At 37.4% G+C, this 22,782-nt stretch overlaps 10 protein-coding genes across 10 annotated transcripts; 3 read left to right on the top strand and 7 right to left on the bottom strand.

The window, feature by feature from the left end:
* Positions 1-515: 515 nt before the first annotated feature.
* L201_004743 (uncharacterized protein) lies at positions 516-2,148 on the bottom strand (the record flags this gene model as incomplete). Its single annotated transcript, XM_066220483.1, has 9 exons — positions 516-573; positions 635-741; positions 818-1,017; positions 1,099-1,525; positions 1,592-1,605; positions 1,674-1,680; positions 1,753-1,801; positions 1,899-1,970; positions 2,123-2,148. The coding sequence occupies 9 exons, from the start codon at positions 2,146-2,148 to the stop codon at positions 516-518; spliced, it is 960 nt and encodes a 319-aa protein (XP_066076580.1).
* A 563-nt stretch (positions 2,149-2,711) lies between these two features.
* Positions 2,712-3,926, bottom strand: L201_004742 (uncharacterized protein; the record flags this gene model as incomplete). The annotated part of the gene is made up of 8 exons (XM_066220482.1): positions 2,712-2,759; positions 2,886-2,987; positions 3,082-3,100; positions 3,188-3,209; positions 3,287-3,304; positions 3,418-3,502; positions 3,590-3,673; positions 3,888-3,926. The coding sequence occupies 8 exons, from the start codon at positions 3,924-3,926 to the stop codon at positions 2,712-2,714; spliced, it is 417 nt and encodes a 138-aa protein (XP_066076579.1).
* A 352-nt stretch (positions 3,927-4,278) lies between these two features.
* L201_004741 (Grx4 family monothiol glutaredoxin) lies at positions 4,279-5,317 on the top strand (the record flags this gene model as incomplete). The annotated part of the gene is made up of 6 exons (XM_066220481.1): positions 4,279-4,311; positions 4,401-4,493; positions 4,724-4,822; positions 4,912-4,988; positions 5,072-5,142; positions 5,229-5,317. The coding sequence occupies 6 exons, from the start codon at positions 4,279-4,281 to the stop codon at positions 5,315-5,317; spliced, it is 462 nt and encodes a 153-aa protein (XP_066076578.1).
* Positions 5,318-5,557: 240 nt separating this feature from the next.
* L201_004740 (uncharacterized protein) lies at positions 5,558-7,066 on the bottom strand (the record flags this gene model as incomplete). Its single annotated transcript, XM_066220480.1, has 3 exons — positions 5,558-6,121; positions 6,361-6,843; positions 7,007-7,066. The coding sequence occupies 3 exons, from the start codon at positions 7,064-7,066 to the stop codon at positions 5,558-5,560; spliced, it is 1,107 nt and encodes a 368-aa protein (XP_066076577.1).
* A 417-nt stretch (positions 7,067-7,483) lies between these two features.
* On the top strand, positions 7,484-8,095 carry L201_004739 (uncharacterized protein; the record flags this gene model as incomplete). The annotated part of the gene is made up of 5 exons (XM_066220479.1): positions 7,484-7,618; positions 7,681-7,697; positions 7,769-7,856; positions 7,923-7,968; positions 8,028-8,095. 5 exons carry the CDS (start codon positions 7,484-7,486, stop codon positions 8,093-8,095), a joined length of 354 nt encoding a protein of 117 aa, XP_066076576.1.
* A 552-nt stretch (positions 8,096-8,647) lies between these two features.
* L201_004738 (uncharacterized protein) lies at positions 8,648-10,530 on the bottom strand (the record flags this gene model as incomplete). Its single annotated transcript, XM_066220478.1, has 8 exons — positions 8,648-8,661; positions 8,739-9,167; positions 9,275-9,474; positions 9,542-9,671; positions 9,727-9,769; positions 9,837-10,102; positions 10,183-10,251; positions 10,377-10,530. The coding sequence occupies 8 exons, from the start codon at positions 10,528-10,530 to the stop codon at positions 8,648-8,650; spliced, it is 1,305 nt and encodes a 434-aa protein (XP_066076575.1).
* Positions 10,531-11,922: 1,392 nt separating this feature from the next.
* Positions 11,923-14,725, bottom strand: L201_004737 (ribosome biogenesis protein ERB1; the record flags this gene model as incomplete). Its single annotated transcript, XM_066220477.1, has 4 exons — positions 11,923-12,500; positions 12,572-13,505; positions 13,583-13,957; positions 14,027-14,725. The coding sequence occupies 4 exons, from the start codon at positions 14,723-14,725 to the stop codon at positions 11,923-11,925; spliced, it is 2,586 nt and encodes an 861-aa protein (XP_066076574.1).
* Positions 14,726-15,312: 587 nt separating this feature from the next.
* Positions 15,313-16,905, top strand: L201_004736 (uncharacterized protein; the record flags this gene model as incomplete). The annotated part of the gene is made up of 3 exons (XM_066220476.1): positions 15,313-15,403; positions 15,470-15,569; positions 15,639-16,905. 3 exons carry the CDS (start codon positions 15,313-15,315, stop codon positions 16,903-16,905), a joined length of 1,458 nt encoding a protein of 485 aa, XP_066076573.1.
* Positions 16,906-17,203: 298 nt separating this feature from the next.
* Positions 17,204-18,065, bottom strand: L201_004735 (uncharacterized protein; the record flags this gene model as incomplete). Its single annotated transcript, XM_066220475.1, has 3 exons — positions 17,204-17,253; positions 17,368-17,527; positions 17,598-18,065. 3 exons carry the CDS (start codon positions 18,063-18,065, stop codon positions 17,204-17,206), a joined length of 678 nt encoding a protein of 225 aa, XP_066076572.1.
* An 888-nt stretch (positions 18,066-18,953) lies between these two features.
* L201_004734 (uncharacterized protein) lies at positions 18,954-20,834 on the bottom strand (the record flags this gene model as incomplete). The annotated part of the gene is made up of 4 exons (XM_066220474.1): positions 18,954-19,268; positions 19,351-20,158; positions 20,223-20,660; positions 20,722-20,834. The coding sequence occupies 4 exons, from the start codon at positions 20,832-20,834 to the stop codon at positions 18,954-18,956; spliced, it is 1,674 nt and encodes a 557-aa protein (XP_066076571.1).
* Between the last annotated feature and the right edge of the window lie 1,948 nt (positions 20,835-22,782).

Below are 22,782 nucleotides of genomic sequence, written 5' to 3'. Positions count from 1 at the left end.
TTCACTCCCTCTCTACTGGTTTAAAGACTCGTTCTCGTCAATATATTTCCGCGTCATGCATAGAGAAACAGTAAAATTATTTGGGATCATTGCATATAAGGAAACAAACATGAAAAACTCTCTGATTGCATTGATCGAGGGGCTGCCGATTGAGGAAGATTTAGGGGGTGAATTGTTTTGGCTGCTATCTTCGGAATGGGGCGAGTTGAGTAGCAGTGGAAGAATCATGACGGAATGGAAGGGTGCGGGAAGATAGAAGAATACATTTGGTCTCTTTGCAACTGTGTATCATAATACATGAGAGGTGAATATCAACGACAGCTGTCGACATTCAAAGGGTAAACGAATAATCCAACGATTTGACTGATGACAAGGAATATTTGGTGATGTAAGGCAGGGGTTTCAATCCTCAAGTCCTGCTATTATCGATAATAACTGCATACATTCACTTCTTAGTTTCTATCTCTATCTAGAATTTCAGGGAGTAGAGTCTCTTGATTAGACCTATATATACCTTAGAAAGCCTTGAGTTGACCTTTTTCAGCTGGAGTGTCAAAGATGTCGATAGGCCAGCTGGAGCGAAAAGACGTTAGCGAGATATCATATTTCTATCAGATCTCAGATTCTGACTTACCTAGGGTTGTATTCGTAAGGAGTATTGGATCTAACTTGATTAGCCAAACCGACTTTATTGATTTCCTCGAAATCTGTATCTGAAAGTTCGAAATCTTCAAAGTTTGACTGGTTATTACGAAAGAAAATGGACAGGAATCAGTAAAATCACTAATCAACATGATGTTGGTCGAAAGAAACCTACCTTGATTCTCTCAGGTGTAACGGATTTAGGAATAACAACGAAACCTTGTTTAGTTACCCATGCAATCAAAACTTGAGCAGGTGATTTACCCAATTTTTCAGCGATCTTTTTGATTTCTGGATGATCGATAACTCTGGGTTTACCAGTTATATTGTTTCCAAGAGGTGAATAAGCAGTAATGACTATACCTTTCTCCTTACCTAGAAAGTGTACAAGGATTAGCTGGAGAGAGCATGTTGGACTTTCTTTTCCGAAATCCATAAAAATTGGTTCCAACTCACAGAATTGGAATAATTCAGGTTGGATTAAACTTGGATGACATTCAATTTGATTCATTGAAGGAATTACACCTGTAGCATCAATGATTTTTTGTAATTGAGATACAGTGAAATTTGAAACACCGATAGCTTTAACTTTAGTAGTTTCTTTTGAAATTCTGATCAATTCTTTCCATGTATCAACTATACTTGTATTTGAATCATCTAATAAGATTTTACCTTGAGAATCTTTTGGGAATAAATCTTTACCTGATTTAAAAGCTACAGGCCAATGAATCAAATAGACATCTAAATATTTTGTATTTAATTGTCTTAAAGTTAAATCTAAATCAGCTTCAACATCTGAAGGTTTGTGTGAATTGTTCCATAATTTGGAAACTAAAAATAAATCTTCTCTTGATACTCCAGATTGCTTGATGCCTGTTGCGACCTACAAAAAAAGCCAAGAGTTAGGTCTGTGAGAGAGTACCTGCACGGTATGAACGGGCCGACTTACTTCGTCTTGGTTTTCTAAAGTACAGGTTGTCAGGCGATCAGATCAGTATAATACCGTATGTGAACAAGGCAGCCTCACTTACGATATACCTGGATGTATTGTGAAAGTACTTAGCGTGAGCGGCCCGGTCTAACGGTAGGTTACCTAAGAGATCAACTCACCAAAGCACAATCAATATGTCTATATCCAACTTTGATAGCTTCTTCAACGCTGCGGTTATTGAGAATGATTTAGCTATAATCTTTTGGAAGTGCAATAGATAAACTGAACAGCTGAACGTTGGAGTTTTGATATGGTACACACTCACGCTTTCTCGACTTCACCTGGAGCTGCTTGCCAAGTACCGTAACCAACTTGCGGAACGACTACACCGTTATTGCTGTTTTATGAGAGATGGCAATGTCAGCTTCATTATGTGATGGAAAACGATCATCACATTCCATGTTAATCGTTACTAATGAGCTGAATTACTTCGAGAAACCAAGTACTAATTTTGGACGGTCATGATTCAAGCAGAATTATGTTACTTACAGCTTGAGAGTTCGACCGAGAGACATTTTTATTTGTTATTTATTCTTAAATGTATTACGAAAAAAGATTATAAAAGTGGAGAGATTGTTTTAAACTTTTCTTCTCAAGCAACAAGTTAGAAAGAAGATGAAGGAGAAGGAAAGAAAAGTACGATAGACCAAGCTCTTATATCTACGAGTACCAAATGTGACACACAGTTTACAAGGATGAGAATTGGACTCTAGCATCATAGTAAGATATCTGAAACGACCTCCACTCTCTCTCACAACGTATATCCTCATTTCTCGGATCAACGCTCGGTCCTTTATCGGATTTTGAATGACGTTATTTCCAATGCAACAATCACGTGGAATGGAGATTGAACGGATTTTATAAGGTGTCTCTGTTATACAAGTACATAAGGTATACGTTTATCTACAGAATATCTAAAATTGTATCTATTATATTCATTGATGGGTGAGCTGTCTCTTTATGTAGCTGTAGACTAACAGCGTTATGCTATGCGAAGCCGAGCGGTCAGATCCACCACATGATTGCGACTGAGTTGGATCCTTCCATAAAAAGGAGCTCTGTTAGACAGACACCTTGTCTAATCGTGATAATATTTGTTGAATTTCTCGATCAATTCCGGATCATGCTGTTTGAGGTACATTTAGCTCATATTTCGAATTGAACTTAGTCACTAATAATTGTTATAGAGGTATAGACAAGATCTAAAAGTTGAATGAAAGGAAGAATTATGAGTTGTACAAGCTACACTTACCCTATATTTGGATTGAAATCCTGAAAACCCATCTCTTAACACGAAGATCTCTTGCTGTGTAGATGAATTTGGGAAAGCGTGTAATCGAGTCTCGGCGTATATCTATATTCAGAACAGCGTCATTCATATATTGTCAGTCATGCCTGATCAATGTCGATGAGAAAGTCTGATCCGCCGTAGGTGTTTCAATACTCACTCGAGCAGCTTTTGGACCTCTGTATGGGTTGAGGATCGGTAAGGTTTATCAGCGCTATTATAACATGCGGTTGGTGAAAGGTCAAAAACGAAATATGATATCTTACCTAGCTTGAGAAAGAGCGCAATCTACAAGAAAGGTGAATCATACAGATCAGTATTTCGAAAGCTTTATGCTAATGACAACAAGACAGAGAGTGACCCACGAAATATTACCTGTGGTACTGTAGTTGGATGAAAAGAAGAATACTTATGTCAGTTAAGATTTGAACAATGGACGAGAACCAACGAACATGAGTTACGACAATCATCACGGAATAAGTTTTATATTACATACCGTTCTCCAACTTTTTCGCTAATTCATCAACTGTTGCGTGAAAAGTATCACTTGGGTAATTTATTGCTGATACAATATTACCTCCCTATATAGTCATGAACACATACATACGATCAATAATTTTCTTAACATTGTCACCCATATTCTACAAAGAGTGATAATAGATACTTACGACGAAGTCACTATCTCTTACATCAACGACAGCAAAATCTTTTAGAGATGATGTAGGTTTCGACTTTATAATTTCCGCTAATTGCTATCAATTGCGCGAGACATAATGACCGAAAAGACGTTTTTTAGAGTAAAATATATCAGTTCCAATATGATTGATGGTTTTCATGTTTCATCCATTATCGAAGTTGATAGTATTATAGTAATCGCGAAGTAATCATCATAAGACGGTAAACAATCTGCGAATCAGTACATGTGACTTATTTATGTGGTGAGCTAGCAACCGGGTAAAAACCAACCTCAGCATTGATATATTTGTATGGTAGACTGAACGACATTTTGTTGCTTCTTTGCACTACGACCTGAGTATGTATGGATCTTAACGTGTTCCTATTGAAATGTCGGGTCGTTGTTGGAATATAAAGCATGTAGCTTGTCAAGCAAGAGTCCAGGATGACTATCAAGTAAGAATCGATATGAGCCTACTAGATAATGTTGAAACCAAATCAATCTAATTCGGCCGGTGATTTTTGGTTGTAGATTACATACGATGACAACCTCCACACATAATTCCATAATTTCATCTTGAATAATCGATGTACTGTACTTACGATTTTGTATTTTCTTGTTACAATTATCTCTTTCTATTTTTTATACATATAATCACTACAAAAAGTATACATAGTCAAGATGTCTTTCGCTAGAGCTGGTTTACGTACACTCGTAAGTATACATTAAATATCATTGTTTGTCCTGGGATCATTGGTTATAAACTGAATTTGCTTACTCATCTATTTGGCCACTTTACTTAGCGATCACTTCCTCAGACTCAAGTCTACAGATCATCAACAATTTTGAATCAAAGAAGGTTGATATCTGATGAAGCTAGAAAATTGATTGATACTGTGAGTTTCGCTTTCTGCTATAAGCTTGGAGCAACATAGAATGTCAAGAATGAATACCCCTCAAAACCAAGTGGCCTGTCTATTCATATACAACGTTGGCAAAATCATATCTGCATTGAAGAGAATGTAGGCTGTGCAACCTAAGAGATACATATCGGATGAAATACAGATATGCAGAAGACGTATAAATATATATACTGACATATAATTTTTAACGAAAATCCATTTAGGCCGTTCAAACCAACCCATTAGTAGTTTTCATGAAAGGTACACCTGAAGCACCTCAATGTGGATTTTCAAGAGCCGTTTGTCAAATTTTAGACGTACAAGTGAGCATTTTGACCTTTCAACTGCTCGAGCAAATCAATCTATGCATATTTGGAAATATAAGCTGACGTCTCAATCAATTGATCATCAGGGTGTACCAAGAGAAAAGATTGTTTCGTATAACTGTTTAGAAGATCAAGAATTAAGATCTGCTATCAAGGAATACAGGTAGGTTAATTTGGTTTTGGCCTATGGAAATCGAGTCAGAAGATACATGTTAGATGTGCTGATCATGTATCACGTTCAATCAGTGAATGGCCAACAATTCCTCAAGTTTACGTTAAAGGTGAATTTGTTGGTGGATGCGATATCGTTTTGTCCAGTAAGTTCATCTATTATCTTCATATTCCTTCATGTTACCTTGATATGTGTTTTGAGAAATCTGGCTGACATTCCTAAAACTTTTAGTGCACCAAAGTGGAGAATTAGAGACTTTACTTATTAAAGAAGGCTTAGCGCCCCCTCTTGCAGATGAAGAACCTGCTCCTAAAGCTTAAAATACTTAATAGTCGGATGCATGCCTGGTAACATAAAGCATCGCTGCCTGGGTTGCTATTAGACCAGTACGCATTAAGCGACAGTTGTTAGCAAGCAAGCGTGCTTTACAGTGATCCATGCAGTCGTTTTTCTGATGCAGCATAGGTAGCTGCTGGACTGATTGTGAATGGATAAATAAACCATGCTGATGTGTATGTATATATGCAAAATGACATCCTACAAAGCAAAACTCCCGTCATCTATTGTTTGCCATAAGTACCCCAAGGATTTGGCCATTTATTTGTTTTTTGTCTCATTCTAGGCATTGATCTCTTGAAGTATTCCCAACCTAATGACATCAATTCACCACCTGCATCATATGGAGATGGAATTTCTGAATAACCTGGTCGAGCTGTTGGGTGTCTAACGTAAACTGCTGAACAAGTTAAATATGATGGTAATATATATGCTGGTACAAATATATGTGGTTGTGCATATGAAGGTAAATTAAAATGTGTTGTCCCACTTGAACTTGATGATGATGATGAAGATGAAGAGGAATCAGAAGGTAAAGTGGTTTCGGTTGGTGTTTGTGATGCTAAAGAAGCTTCTGTAGGTGAAGATGAATCTGCATCACCTGATGTTGAAGCTGTAGCTCCTACTTCTTCGGCTGATTCTGATTCTGGATTTATCTCTGTTTCTATTTCCGTTTCTGTCGGCGTAGATGATGAAGATGATGATGAAGGTGGTTGTAACATATGTATTATTTTAGGGTTTACTGAGAATAAATCTCCTGGTTCAAGCATTACATTTGGATTTCGTTGCTGCGATTGTAATTGTAGGTAAGTCAGCATGGTTTCCATAGGTATAATGTTTTCCAAAATTGTCATTCCTCCTGCATTCTGCTTTTCTGTTTGGAAGTTATTGTTGAATTTTCAAATGTTTAGTTCAATACAATTTGAGATTTCTGCGTTTTCTTCCATTTATGCTCGAATAGATTTTCTGAGGCAATCTTTAGGTCTTTTTTAGAAGAAAAAGGGACTAAAAACTCTTCGATACTCACAACTTGTCCATTCAATTTAACATGACCTTGAATGACATATCTTCTAGCTTCCCAAACAGATTGTGAAAAACAAGATCTAAAAATTAAAACATCTAATCTTCTTTCAATATCTGTAAATAACATTGTACCTATTGGAGCTTTTGAATTTTTTTCTTTTCTCTTTTGTGATCTTTCATCTAAAATTCTACCACCTGATCTTTCTTTACCTTCAACCCATTTATTTAATTCAGCAACATCACTATTGGATGAAGATGAGTTGGTAGATGAATTTTCATGAATTGCAGGTAATTTTTCAGGCATATACCATCTTGAAAATTTTGTATATCCAATATGATCTCCATGATATCCTCTTAATAATCTTTTTGCAGTAAATCTTAATTGATAAGGTGTTGAATTTGTTCTTGTAAAATCATGACTTCGTTTTATTGGTGATTCTGATGATGTACGTTGCCATAAATTAAATAGATTTTCAGGTGCCCAACTCTGCAAAGAGGTTAAGTATATAAAGTCAGATAGTCAGTATATATACCTACTTTGTAGTCGAACGTGTTTAAGACCAGCAGATCTCGACCGCAAATACGGTCGTGATTTTATAAGAACTGGGATTCGAATGATAGTTCACAATGATAAATCCTCAACTACTCACCATACGAGGTATCGCCCGATTATAGTTGAACACATTTCTAGCAGCTGGCTTCAATGGCATCTTGAGTATAAGCTGACGGCAAATGAGGAATGTTGATTATAAATATCTAAGGTAGAGAAAGCTATATAACATAATTGACATTTCTCTTGGATTATTTTGAACCATTCTGAAATTCCAAGAAAAGATGGAGGTTTCGGACAAGGTGTAGACTAGATAGGTACGCGACATAGTTTATATTCTCTCCAGCGGCATTACGCAAGCCTATCCAAACACCAAATGCGTCCCACGTGGTGTTTCGTCATATCCGAAGATTTAGATTAAGCAAAGATGCGATCAGAAGAAGCCGACCCTACTTGAACAACATTATTGATGAGATCGCATATCATGCTTTATTACATCTTGATATTTTCTTCGCTTGTATCTCTACAAAATCAAATCTATTAGCCCAAACATACAGCTTCAAGCACTCACATCAACATGGCCATCTCAGATATATTCCCAGGAGAATCTTCTTCCCATAAAGGTGCAAATGACATTCCAGCTCCAAGATCAGATTCAAGTGTAAATGCTCCTCCACCTGAACAACATCAACGAGTATCCGATTTTGTTAGAGTAAGTGTAGTCGGGGTCAGCAAAGTCGTCATAGATAGCTAACAGTTAATTTGTGCTCACAGGAAGCTCCGAACGCCAAGTATGTAACATCGACGGTAATCTCAAAGAGGAATTAGGGAATCAAGCTAATCGATTATGGGATAAAAACAGATATACATTCGACTCTAGACGAAATGCCGATGCAGCAGATACGGAATTATGTAGAATAACGCCAGAAGGAGGAAAGAGCTGCATCAAAGTGAGCTTAAGTATCCACGGTTTGCCCTACTGGATCGTTGCAGCTGACATTCCTATTGGCTCATAGCTTGCACTTGCAAGTGCATCTTTATTCAAGAGCATGCAATCGCTTGGTAAGGTTCTCCGTATAATGTCCATTTTTGCTGCAAGCTAATTCCTCGTTTATATATAGGCTTCTACTGTGCTCTTCCTGCTGAACCAACAAGAACACATATGGAATGTACCAGAATTCCTCGTTAGTCAAGATCAATAGATTTTAAACAGGAAGGGCTAATCATGATCGACATATACTGTAGAATAGGAAGGATATTAAATCAACAAACAACATGTATGCATGTATCTCTTGGTAAACGTTGTGAGATATCGATTGAAATGAAATGAGATACTGATGATAAAGCCAAAAGTTATATTGACAATTGTATATGCATGGTATAAGTTTGAAGTATGAAGTATGAGATAATTTTCTGAAAAGATAGATTTAGATGATTCGGAAAAAACCAAGTAGGGAATACACAGATGAATGGGGTGAACAAGATATCAAGCGAAGCTACAAGTGACATATATACACAAAAGTAAAGATGGAATCTAAACGCAAAAGCAATATAAGGGAACAAAGTAGATTATAATTCACAAAACTCCGGCTTTCTGATTCTTTTGGTATATAAGATATGGTATATGAGATATGATAATAATGAAGCAATTTCCTTTCTTAGCTAAATAAAGTCCTAGGGTGTCTGAACAAAATCAAGTAATTGAAGTTTATACACAATAAATTGAACGACGAGAATTCTATTAATTCATGGGATCTACAATATATTCATAATCAATCTTACTGTCAGCTCAAAATCCGAATCATACTGTATTCGTCGAAATATCCACTTACATTTTTCTTTATCAACCAACATAGGAGGTAAGTGAATATCATCAGAATTATAAGTTAATTTAGATGATAAAGTACCTGCTGAATCTTTTCTTGGCATATATCTACCTTGAGGACCTAAAACAGGTGTACCTAACATATCTTCTAAACTTATACCTTTATCATTATCGCTCATAATATGATTTTCTTTTTTCATTGTTGAAGACGATGTTGATGTAGGTGATGAAGGTATGGGATATTGTTCTGATGACGTAGATGTATAAGTTGAAGTTGATGTATGTATTTGAATTTTACTTGATCCGAATTTATTTCCAGAAGAAGAAGAAGAAGAAGAAGAAGTGGCCGAAGATGATGTTGGAGAGAATCTAGGTTCAGGTATACAAGGTATAAATTTATGTAATTTTTGACCATAAAATCTTTTTACTTCAGCACCTATAGCAAACAGTTCCAAATACAACATTATCAGTATCTCGATTTTATCCAATCGTAAACCTGTGAGCAATAGACAAGTTTATGTAGTACGGGTGATCCACACTCACTAGTAACGAAACAAAGGAAGAAAACATAACTACAAGCAATACAAGTGAAATAAGATAATCTCAATACTAATAAACCAGTTGAAGATACCATATTTAAAGGTAAACTTTCAATTTTAGTTAAATTATGGAAAGGTGCACCGAAAAGACCCATAGGTTGGGGTCCATTATGGAATGACATCAAATTGAAAATGGCTCGGAGGCTACAGAGTTACTTATGCTCAGTATGACTTCATCAAATATACTATATTGAGGGACGTGAACACTTACAGACAAGTACCTAGTTCAGCTATAGTCAAAAACATCAATCTGACGAATTGCTCTTTGTTTACAGATGATCCAGTAGCAACCATTGATAACATTTGTTTTCGTCTTCTGATGATGTTTACAAGTGCCATCACTGTAAAATTGAAGTCAGATTAGATATCTTTACCGCCAAGCACATTTCCACTTACTAGTATAACCAGCACAAACCAGTGCAATCAAGATAGGCAAGATCTAAAAACGGAATCAGCATTAGTACAGCCGATGATTAGCTTTGAAAAGCTAGGAAATTCAAACTTACAGCCATCCAAAATACACCCCAATTATTCCAATAAGTAGCAGGCATAGGACCAAAACTTTCAACCACATAAAATCTTCTATCCATATTTGTTAAATGAACCAAAATACCAACGATAGGAGCCAAAAAGGTGACTGATAAAGCGATGATGAAATGATTTCGTTTAGTTTTTTCATCATATAATGGTGAGTGTGGTCTTAATGTTGTTAAGGATTCTAATTGTTTAGCTAATAGTAAATGTGCTGTGGGTAATGCGTAATTGTATCCGACTATAAAAAAACAGACAGCGGAAGGTAACATTAAAGTCAATATGGCGATCTGTATATTGACGAATTATGCTCCCACTCACCTATTATGGTCGTACTGATATCGCCCCATACTTTAGCTTTGACATCTGAGTTTTGATCCCATGCAACACCTGGATGAGACGAGTAGCAAGTCAATAAACATATTTGTATTGATGATATGTATTACGATAATTCAGATGGATCATAGGAGAATTGGATGAATGCTCGAGTGCCACTAGAAAACATGACAACTTACAATTAACATTATGAACCATATTCAAACAGGTCATCCAAAAGATCATTGATAATGTTGCTATATTTCTAGTACGAATATGCCATGGTAGTGGATATAAAGCCAGTATGGTTGCCAGTATAGAAGGGATAAGGTAATCGTAATGTTGGAATGGCATTTTGAGTGATGAGGGACGATAGAAGTGATCAAGTGCCACAAAGAGATGAAGACACTAAAGATTAATTATATCAAATGAATGAAAGTGTGTCAAATAAAGTAAAGTAGATCTAAGAGGATGAATTAAGGTGAGATAGGCGTTTGAGTCTGTTGGATTTGGTTGAGTTGAAGAAGGGGATAACAAGAACACGTATATTCTGATATCACTCCTTTACTACCTTTTTGGAAAGGTCAATTTTGGCTCTCAATTATACGAGATATTCGTTATTCCAAAGTCGATACGAGTAGTACCCTTCCTTCAAAGGTCAATCTTGATACCTTTTACAAATATACATGATCACCTAATATCAGCCCTTTAGCTCCAACGTGCATCAAATCTAATCTTGATCGGATCTCAATCTAAGTTATGAGAAACCGGAAGAGAATATATATACACGTAAAGTGGCTTTTGTGTGGAAGGATTGTTTGTTTTATATATTCAGTACTGTCCTTTTTGAAAGTGGAAATGTAAGCGAGTGATTATTAGTTGTACCATTCACTAAGAGTAACTTATAGTATCATGTGGACAAACAATCAAGGAATGATTCGCTTTGGAATTACGGAAGAAGCATTCTGGGTTTAGCAACTTAATGTTTGTTTACTGCTGTGTGGTTGTGTTCTTTCTCTGTTTGTATGTTCATCATGTATTGTTCTATCAGGTACTGGGAACATATGAGTTTCTCTTATTCCCGCACTGCTCGTGCGCCCTTATACTGCCAACTGGAATTCATCAAGGTGACTTTGAGAGATAAAGTACCCTACATCAGCAGGGTAATCGGTCAAAGCGCCCAATAATGTTCAGTCCATCATCTGCCGGTCAACGATACATTTGATCGGATCAGTATCAGTGGAGCAAGTATTGGTCCATCAGCCAAGAGAATTTGCATCTAATTAACAGTATGAGTACTTTTGATCCCGAATACTCCTTTGATCCCCTTTTGATCATCCTTTGTCTGTTTTGTTGTAGGAGTGGTCTTGTTTGTGTACAATATACGGCCTTGCACACAATCATACCCAAGGTTAGCACATGTAGCAGATTTGAAACTTTTCATTCGATTTTATCCGAATCATTCAGTACGAGTGTCAGTTTAGTGTTCCTTTGAAACATTAATCTAACAAAAAGGTACTTCCGTTTGAAATGAGGGTAAGAGACTAGTCAAGTACCCCATTTCCCATACAATATGATCGGCTTCTTTGGCGATCAAAAACAAAAAAAAAACATGACCGAGTTTTGATGGATGTTTTCATGTTTCATCCCTTTTATGATATAACGTTTGATCCGGTAAATCTGGAATGCATGAAGTATACTAGTATTACATAAACAATGATTGATTGATGAATGAATTATCTTCATCTATGAACACCATAATCTAACTTCACCATCTGAACCACTTGAAACTAACCAAGGTTTATTATTTACCCAAGATAAATCTAAAACACCTAAACCATCTTTTATATTATGACCTCTTAATATTTTTAATGGAACAATTAAAGGATTTTGCATTAAATCTTGATAAATCGTAGCATGGAAAATATGTATCGTACCATCATCTGATGAAGAAGCGAATAAAGGTAAAGTTGGATGATATACAACAGATCTTAATGCTTTTGTATGATATCTTAAAGTTTTATATGGTTTATTTGATAAATCTAAATCAAACCATGCTAATTTTTTATCATATGATCCAATTAATAAATTATCACCTTTTGAATGTAAATCTAATGAAGAAATCCATTTTACACCAGATTGTAATGTCCTGATTAAAGTTTGTGTAGATAAATCATATTGTCTAACATAACGTTGTGTAGCAACGAAGAAATGTGGTTTTAATGGATGGAATAATACTTTTTGTACTTGTCCAGGTAATTTCTTGAAAGGTGATTGAGTTGAATGTTTTGATAATTGATGTATTAATACTGATTTGTTAGAGGCTAAAACAGGGTAAGTTCACGGTCAACTTCATGAGTCACTTTCAACATATTCGAACAATTCCTCAACTTACCATCAGATGCAACCGTCGCAAAGTAATCACCTTTTCTATGCCAAGCAATTTGTTTTGGTGTACCTGGAACTTCCACGAATACTAAAATACCTCTTTCTCTTTCTTTTTCATTTGGTCTAACCCATTTGATTGACTCTGTACCTTTGATATCTTTACCTGCACCAATTTTAGTGGTTGCGGCACTGGTGGCGAAAGCAGTATTTACATGAGTCAAGGTATTTGCTGCTACAGCAGGAGCTAATAAAGCTAATGGCGATAGAACAACGATTTTGCCTTGGATTAAAGCTATTAATAAAGATTCATCTTTATAAGGTGAGAAAGATAAATGTTGAATTGGTTGACCTAAATTCCATTTCCAAAATTCTCTACCATTACCTAAATCATAAATTCTTACTATACCATCTTCTGAACCAGTTGCTAACCAAGTTGAGTCTGGTGAAGTTGAAATTGATCTAACTCGGGAATTTTCTGGATGTTTATAAATTACTGAAGTAGCTATAGGGAAAGGTTTTAATTCTTTTGGTGAAGGCAATTTTGGAATTAAACTTTCTGGATCAATATTTAATTTAACTTTTCTTGTTCTAGGTGCTAAATATAAATCTAAACATCTTTCAAATTTTTCTTGAACTAAATTTTTATATCCAGGTACTAATCTTAAACTTTGATATTTTGAAGGTAAAAAATCAATTTTACGATCTTCTTTTTCAGTTTCTTCCCATTCTTTTTTTTCTTCTTCATTTAATAAATATTCTTCAGGTGGATTATATGATTCTATAGTTTTTGGTGGTGGTAATTGTGGTGCAGGCATATACATTGCATGTTCTAAATTAGCTTGATCAGAATCTGACCAAATTGCATATACCGTTGGTTTAGTTGCTGAAGGTTTATTAGGTATAATTCTACCTTCTCTTATAGCTTTGACGATTTTCATGATCTAGCGAATTAGGAAGTAAAAGTCAGTGATAGTCCTCCCCAATCAAATGTAGTTACGCATTTCAAGAAGCGGCTTACCTTCTTGTGTTCCCATTTGGAAGGAACGAATCTTCTCTTAGGTTCAGGAGCAGCACTTAAAGGCATGATTCTTTCTTTACCTTCACCAGTAAACCATTCAATCGTAGGTTGATAAGGATCATAATCAGCATCAGGATTTTCAGCTCTTTCTAATCTTCTAATGATATCTAATTCTTTATCTGTTAATTGAACTGATTGTTGTAATAATTTATCTTCTGCTGATGTCCATGCAGCAGGATCTTCAGTATTTGATAAGAATTTATCTAATTCATCACCTTGTGCAGGTCTGAAGATTTTTCTACCATTGACATCGTATCCTATATGTGGTAAATCATCATACCATTCCATTGGTATATTTCCTACTGTATTTGGGTTCTAGAGGTGTGGTTGAAATACGAGAAGATTAGCTGAATATGTCATTTAAAGTTTAAGATCAGAACTCACATCTTCAGTTGAACTTTCAGAACCATAACCAGCTTCATAATCATCATATTCTCTTTTATAACCACCTTGAACTAATTTACTTGGAACTAATCTACCTACACCTTCTTTTGCTCTTGATATTTTAGCATCTGTACCTAAAGATTCATCAGGTTTAATTGAATTTTTAGCTATTAATTTTGATAATTTTTCATCTGTTGATAATTCTTTATGTGATGATGAAGGTGAAGTTATTGGCGAATCATAATCTTCTTCATCCTCATCATCATCATCTTCACCATACATAGCTTCGATATCAGATGAATTGTATCCTGATTCAGATCCACTTTCTTCCTCATCCAATTCTTCTTCGTCGTCAGAGTCAGATTCATCATCCCCTTCACCTTCACCTTCTCCTTCATCATCATCTACTAATTCATCATTCTCCTCTATATCACTATCGAATTCAGGGAAAGGTTCTTCATCATCTTCTTCTTGGTTGTCCTCCCCATCTTGTTCATCATCTTCACTCATATCTATACCACTTCCAGCTGAACCAAATTCATCATCATCATCTTCTTCTTCAGCAGATATCTCTTGTACTGCTCGTTTTTTACTTTTAGTGTTGTTTGTTGGAAGTTTTGATGAACCAGCTGATCCATTAGTAGCTTTCGAGGCTGAAGCTACCTTCGAGCTACTTGCTGTAGCATTTCGAGGTGCCATGACGAATAATCGTTATGGAAAAATCTGAATGCAAATCAGGCAAGTTAATTATATGAACAAGAGATGTTAATAATTGAATATCCTTGCACTTGTTCAACGCCAAATATCAAAAATACAAAATAAAACCTTGAAACCTCCACTTGAATGTAGAATGGGATAAATGGGATAAATTACCATAAATTCATTACATTAAATATCATCTCGGCAGCTGTTTCGATGCATGATAAGATAACAACCCTCTTATGTTTACAATTATAACTACTTTACCTTACATATCGAAGCAACAGTAATGGTAAGGAATTAGGAACTAGCAACCCATATGCTTCATATAGGTTTTCTATGAAACGATGTCACCTAAATAGCACTCAGTGAAAGCAGTATGGTGGGATGCAAGGGTAAACGCAATCTCAAGTAAAACACCATCCTTTGAAAGCAATCAGTACGCCCTGATGATCTGTACTGACATTTCCACACAAAAGCTACTTACACATATGACTATGAGTCTATCGGTATTTATTTACTCTCAAATTTTCATTTCTCTTCTTATAGGGCGACTCAAAGCATAGTTAGCTTTAACTGTCAAAATAATGTCAAATCACAAATACGCTTGTAAATTCGCGGAATGTGGAAGAGTCTTCGATAGATGGTCAAGACTTGAGAAGCATTTCAGAGATCATAGTAAGTTGATAGGATTTGGTTGATTTTCACTCGTAAAAAAATCGTGTTGAGCTAACAATTCTTTAGTTAATGGTAACATTCGGTCTCGTGGTAATGCACGATCAGCACCTCCAGCGACATCGAGGACTAAATTAGCTAAGAAACGACAACATAGGAAACAACGCTCGTAAGTTGCAGTTCGTATGTCGTTATACAGCGCATGATGAATTAAGCTGACGAGATAACAACTAATCAGCTCCAATATGCGTAATCGATATGGCCTATTTACACCTAATCCGTCTAACAGCCAAATGGTTATCGACCTTCGCACACCGTCTCTATCACCTGATCCGCTATCGGCAACAGAAACGAGTGAAGTAGAGGAGGTCTTACCTCCCACACCTATCGCTCCTTCAATACTTCAAACACCTTCAATCACTAAGAAAGGACCATCTTGGACCGTTGCTCCTCGGACCCCTTCTATATCGCCTTCACCTTCAGCTTCGCCGACTATACCTGAAGAAGTCGATGTTCAACCTACGAGATCTCAGTCCCCTCCACCATCACCTCCTAGAGCTCGAAATGATAACCCTTTCCTCATCGATGTAGAATCAGGAATTCGAGAAGATTCTGAAACACGAGATATACCAAGTCTTTTACGGAGCCGCAACCGAGAAAGTCCTCCCCAATATGCGTACAATATTCCCAATTCCTCCAGTCTTGATATTGGCACCAACAATGGCGAGAAACGTATGCTGAATCGACTTCGACTTATCAATCCTCAATCGGAAATATCCGCTGTGGAAACCTCGCCGCAACGACAGTACCCATACCCAACGCCAATCATATCACCCTTCGCCAAACTATCATCAGCAATACCTGGTTCTCATCAAGCCTATTCTGGTGTCGATGAATCTGATGAACCACATTCAAATCAGTTGTATCACACGCCTACAAGCAAAAAGGCTGACAATACACCACCTTCACCCAATTCTTTGGACCCATTCATTGAAGAAGCGAGGGTATCTCTGGAATTAGATCGAGAAAGAACTTTGACTCCTTGTCCTTCTCCGCGGGAATTATCAAATCCGAAAGATGGTGAAGTAATGACTAATATTGAAGAACGGAGATCTTGTTCAAGTTCATCGACTATCGACCTGACTCCTTTCATGGATTACCTACAAACACCTTCAACATCGACAGACAGTACTGTACAGCAAGACATCTCTGATGATAAAGAGGGGAAAGGGAGAGACGACGTTGCCCATTCACCTACTCCGGGAGGACAAAGCGACTTTGCAGAAAAATCTAAACCTCCATTTTCAGGCTCTTGCCACTTCAGCTCCCTTTCGTCCTTACAGCTTGTCGGCACTGATCAACCGGTTCAAGATGTCTCAGGCAAGTTGCTTTCTCCTACTGATGATATCCTGCGATTACTTCGGGAATTCAAGCAAAACAACAGGCGAAATCATGAGATTATCGAAGAGATGGAGAAGTTGGTTCCTACCATGACGTGCTCATAGAGGTAATCGTAGACTATATATTTTTTTGACATCTTGAACAAAATCCGTAGCCTTTTTCCCGTTCCATAATGATAAGTCACGTAAAACCAATCATGCCATGTTCCAATCACTACTTTGGCTTGCATGCCGACGTACAACATTCTTTTTTGGCCGAGATCGACAGGGGTTAGGTGTACTTTGTCAAAGTGTTGGTCTTCCATCTGAATATAATCGATACATATTTGAGAGTCTACTGTGAACCGTGGTAATACTGCTAACCCTTTCCGACATCTCTTGAAAAAACATCTATCCACTTGATTTATCCGAGTCTGAGACCTAATACCAAACCGGCCATGAATGATGCTCGTTCTGCAATGTGTTCCGCATAATCAGCAAACGGATGATAGAAAACACTTCAAGATATACCGTTCAAGGGAGAGTCCTCAGTAGTGGATGATTGATCAATGTTGATCTTGTACTCACGTTGGAAGTTTGATGTCAAGAAATCAACTATTCTATGATAAACGCCACCAACTGTTGGACCTTTATAACCACCTGTAGCAGTTCTAGTACCGAAACTTGTATCATATTTTGATCCTAATTTTGTCCAATCTACATGAATATAAGATCTACTTGATAGATACTGTAATGTCATATAAAGCTAATTAGTTCGACATTTCATATCTCGTACAAAATATGGAAAAATAACTCACCTGGAGTAAAACGAAAACACCACCTAATAAGAAAGCTATAGCTCTTGCACCTTTTTTAATGAAAACACCTGAACAAATTCCACAAATAGCACCAAAAGATAATTCATAAACACTTAATATACTTCCAGGTTGTGGATCATCAGGTAATGGACCACCATTTCCACTATCTGAAGTTGGTGAAGTATTAGCAAACAAGCTGGATTCGCATTTAACTTGTCTATTTGGTAAAGATAATGATAATGATGTAAATGCTAATGCTGCTCCAATACCTAATGTTAAAGGTGATATACGTTTATTACTTCCATTAGGATGAGATCTAACAGCCGATATTATACGTGGTCTTTGGAATTTTGGATGTTGTCGGAATGCAGGTGGTGGGTGGAATGATCTGACAGTAGATCGTAATGTCGATGTGATATTGGGTCGGGAGTGAAGTAACGATGGTAAGAAGGAAGTTCCAAATGACATCTTGAGCTATCAGTCTTTCTCTTGGGTGATCCTGTCCTTGAGGGGGGAGTCTGACTATAATATTCTGTAGAAAGTTGTCCAATGTATGTCTGAGATGTAAGCAATAACAACGATTAAAGATAGATGAATGCAGTCAGACTAGGATAGTATAAGACAAACGCGAGACACAAAAGAGACATGCGTCATCGATATTGAAGTGGCAAGCGTTTGTGGCGGATCGGTCGATCATTACCGGTTTCAACCGCTAAACTTAAAATTCACCTCACAACGCGAAAACTAACATTTCAAACCGTCCATTTCGATGGATTTTCTTCACTTCGAAACAGAAACAAGAGGATATGTTCTCGAGCAAAAAGAAACGACGTATGCAGGATTTGAACCTACGAGCCTGACGGCACGAGATCAACCTTCAAATATAGCTTAAAGAGTTCAAGTCTCGCCGAATAACCACTATCGCAACACGCCATGAGACAAAATGCCTTTTTTTAACAAACTATCAGATTATATCTTATGTAACTGAAGCGTTTCCTATCAAATTCAGGAGGTTGCCCGTATCTGCTGTTCCTCTAGCACGGATTTGCAGATGGAATGCCCCAACTCTTCAGCCCACGGGATTGTCATCGACGTGTATGTCAAAAAAGGGATAGTGCGAAAGTCGCTTCTGCCACACTCGCTCGTCCGATGAATCGTATACCCAATCGATCATGAAGCAAGCTCGAAAAGAGTATATCGAATATAAGTATAGATACATTTCAAAGAAAGTATAAGATAATACGAGTAAAATTTCCAGATCATGATCAACGCCTTGCTGCAGCTACATGCGGTCCCTCAAAGCCCCGTTCCGTTCCTTCTCTCTCCTTTCCTTCCTAAAATTCTTGTCAGGCGCATCTAGGCAAGACGCTCGACAGCGACTTCCTCAGTGAGGTTCTTCTCTTCATTGTGAACATCAACATGCGGTACTTTACCGTGTTCAATGTTATGAGCGATTTGTGGGTTTTCTTTGCTAAGTCTTGCGAATGTAGCTTCTGCGTCCCATACCCAAGGTGAATCTGCCATGAAGAGCATATCAATGGCTTCTAACGTTCTCTGGTTTGTTTCGGGATACAATGCCCATACGATAGGAATACTGATGACATTGGCTATCCCGAACAGATAATACGTCTTTTCTCCAATCTTGTCAAAGCAGACTGGAAGCAATAAAGTCTATCGAGTAAGAAACCAAATAATTTTATCTATCAGCATTTACTCCAGCCAAAAAATGATGTTATTTTTGTCAGAAACTCACGAGCCAGCCATTTCCGATACTCCAACCGACTACTCCCCAAGCGTTACCTTTAGCTCTGACGGCAAGAGGGAAGATTTCGGCTGGGTAAAGCCAAGGTACAGTTAACCAAGTGGCACCGAAAGTGAAAGTGAATAAGAAAATCATTGAAGCAGCTGCTATACCATATCTTGAGGCGGCAGCAGTATCACCAGCTTCACTTGCATTTAAACCTAATCTTGAAAAACCACCACCTAAAAACATTGCTATACCTTGCATGATTGAACCCCAATATAACGTATATCTTCTACCGATCTTATCTAAAGTGAAAACACAGATTAAAGTTGAGAATAAATAGAAAATATTGTTTAATCCTGAGATCCATTGTGATTTATCTGCGCTAAATCCAGCTAATCTAAAAATAGTTGGTGCATAAATTGTTACACCAGCAATACCAACCCATTCTTGTAAGATTTGTAACCATATGACTAATTGTACCCGCCTGCCCATGTGTAACTTGTTACCTTTTTCACCTCGACCGAATAACATACTGAGATATGATGTTTGAATTTGACCACTGGTTTCAATCGCATTAACAGCTTTAATTTCTTGAAATTCTGCTTCAGCTTTTTGTTCACCTTCTTCATCTTCACCTCTTAATCTACCTAGAATATATCTTGCTTCTTCATCCCTACCTACTTTGACTAACCATCGAGGTGATTCAGGGAAAAAGAATACAGCAATGAGTAAAACCACAAGTGGAATAATCTGGAAACCGATAGGGATTCGCCATCGTGCGGGAGATGAACCGTGTTTGATATAAGATAGACCGCTATCGAAGCAAGATTATCAGTATACTGACGTACGAAAGAGAAGACCGTAAGCAGATAACTTACTATTCCATCCAATAGGCTACCACAACACCGAAAATGTTAAGGGTAAATTCAATAGCGATAAATTGACCTCGTGAAGTATGTTCTGCAGTTTCAGTTGCCCATACAGGTACGATAGCGTTTAAAATACCTGTTCCCCAGCCGTTGATCAATCTGGCAAATATCATCCAGATATGATTTTGAGCTGAAGTTTGTAAACATGCACCAATTATACCCCATGCGGCACCTAGAGCGATTGCTCTGATTCTACCAATTCTTTCACCAACCCATCCACCGACTAAACAGCCAACTAAAGTACCCAAGTAGTACACACTGACGATACCACCTTGACGTAAAGAATCAGTAATCACTGGAGTAGCCTCACCAAGTGGATCTTCGGTATAACCAAGTTCCATGATGTTGATATAATCTTGAGCGTTATTGACACCCCCCATCATACCCCTATTTTATGCAAAGTCAGCCTTTAATAGATGAAATAACGATACAATCAGAATTGACTTACTGATCATAACCGAAGAAGAAAATACTCAAACCAGCTATACAATTGATAGCGATAAGAAGTTTCTTCTTTTCATATCGATGAACGACGTTCCACGAGGAGATATGGGATGACATGTTAAGGTCTCCTGATTGTTTCTGTCGTAGAATCTACAGCAGAGCTAGTCTGACGATGAATACAAATTGAAGAGAGAATTGTGGGGATGATGTTAGAGTTGTTTATCATGCTTATATACGTTGTTACTATCAGACTTGAGCTCCAGAAATTTCAACATCTTCCCCCTAATAAGCCCCGCACACAGGACTAGAAGCGGGAATCTGGTCCGCTTACCGTTTTATTTCTTGGCGTATACCGGCGGTATGTCCGATAATAAACGATAAAGAGTATCTTTAGTATGGTTATTTCGCAACGTACGTGCATGTCGATAGGAAGAATACAGAGTATTTGTTCCGAAAGACGAGCTTGTTTGAAAACAAGCTTAAGGAGTTGCTCAACCGTGTCGGTATATACCTGTACCGGAGGCGTTCTTCGTCATTTCACGTTGTAGTATATGATAATCATTACGAACTTGCAGTATGTTGATTAGCATGCAGGTAATTGTGAGTGTCAATATGAGCGTCATACATCTTCAATTCAAAAGGAAGTGAAGCGTAACAAGCTTTCACAAGACAATTATAACAACCTCTGGGGAAATTCTAGTATTATTGTAACTTGTACCTGTTCTCAATCTCCTCTTCCCTTTTGGTCCAGGTTGAATGCACGGCCGTAGAAACATTTCGAGAGACTAAATTTGTACAGTAGAACCAATTCTTTTCGTGAACGCTCAACTTTGTTATGCGATCTCGTGTCATTAACAAGCCGTACGAGCACTGCGGATTTATTTTCGCGCTTCGCAATCCACAATTCTTCAAAATCTCGCTTATTAAGCTTGCTTTTGTGTTATGATTTCTTGACAAGATTTTAGCCTTATTGACTTCTGTAAGGTTATAGCTTGTGGCGTCCATAGCATAAAAACCATAATTTCAGTAAATATACGCTTCAAACCGAGGTCCGGATAACTTTTCCTTGCCTTAAAGTACGAGATCCATAACGATATTATAGGACAGAATCACCCTCATATACGGTACGGTCCTTATTGCGCGAGGGCAAGCACTACAAGCCCTTGTATTTTTTATCATTCTCCGCTCTGGGATGTTCAAGTTTCCCACATGTCCGTCCTGAAGATCGTCACGAGACAGAGTAGCTCTCATCTGAAAGCTGCCATGTATTCGAAAATGAAGAAATGCTAATTTCAGCCACTGGACGAGGGGTGAAGGTGAACCATTTTTTGATGCTGTAGTAGTAGATTTCGCCCTAACGTGCCTTGTCAAGCTAGATTTGTACCGTGCGCAGTATTCATTCCGCTGCTTCTGCTTTATCGGGTTATCAAAATGCTAAGCTGCTTGGCTTTTGAATTGGAATCCATCTGAGATACTGGAACTGACTCTGATAATCATGCGATGAACCATTTCAGCGGATCTCAACCTATTACCAAGTTGCGTTCAAACGAAGTATCCATTTTTAACTGGCAGAGTATCAAGTTAGTCTGATTATTGGGAATTACGAGAAACTCAAACGACCGACGAGCGTGCAACCCACCTCTGAGAGCTATTTGGGTGGATACTCCAAGCTCGTATGACCACAAACTATTCTGAGTTGACCAGGTTGTTCAGTCGATGAGAAGATGAAACGCCGATAATTGGATCTTCAACATGAATAGAATCCAACCTGATTGTGGGCTATTGCAATAATGGTGCAAACAGCTGCCTCGCCTTGATCTGAATATCATACATTCGTCATGGTGCTAGAGTTGTACGAATGATGTGGTTTACACAAAGCAAATTATGTTAGCTAAATGTGAGTGAAATGGAAATCTATCTATATAATATTATTTACATGAAAATATGACTCTACTTGATCGTCAAACAATCCTATCCTGTTCGACCCTGTTACCCATATCAATATTGTATTAATCTCCATTGTCCAATTAATCTACTTCCCTAAAGTCAAATACCAGTATATCAA

The sequence above is a fragment of the Kwoniella dendrophila genome, chromosome 6 (assembly GCF_036810415.1).
Source record: "Kwoniella dendrophila CBS 6074 chromosome 6, complete sequence".
NCBI lineage: Eukaryota > Fungi > Basidiomycota > Tremellomycetes > Tremellales > Cryptococcaceae > Kwoniella > Kwoniella dendrophila.
Note: the sequence above shows the minus strand (reverse complement) of the source record. Positions and strands in the feature narration are given on the sequence as shown.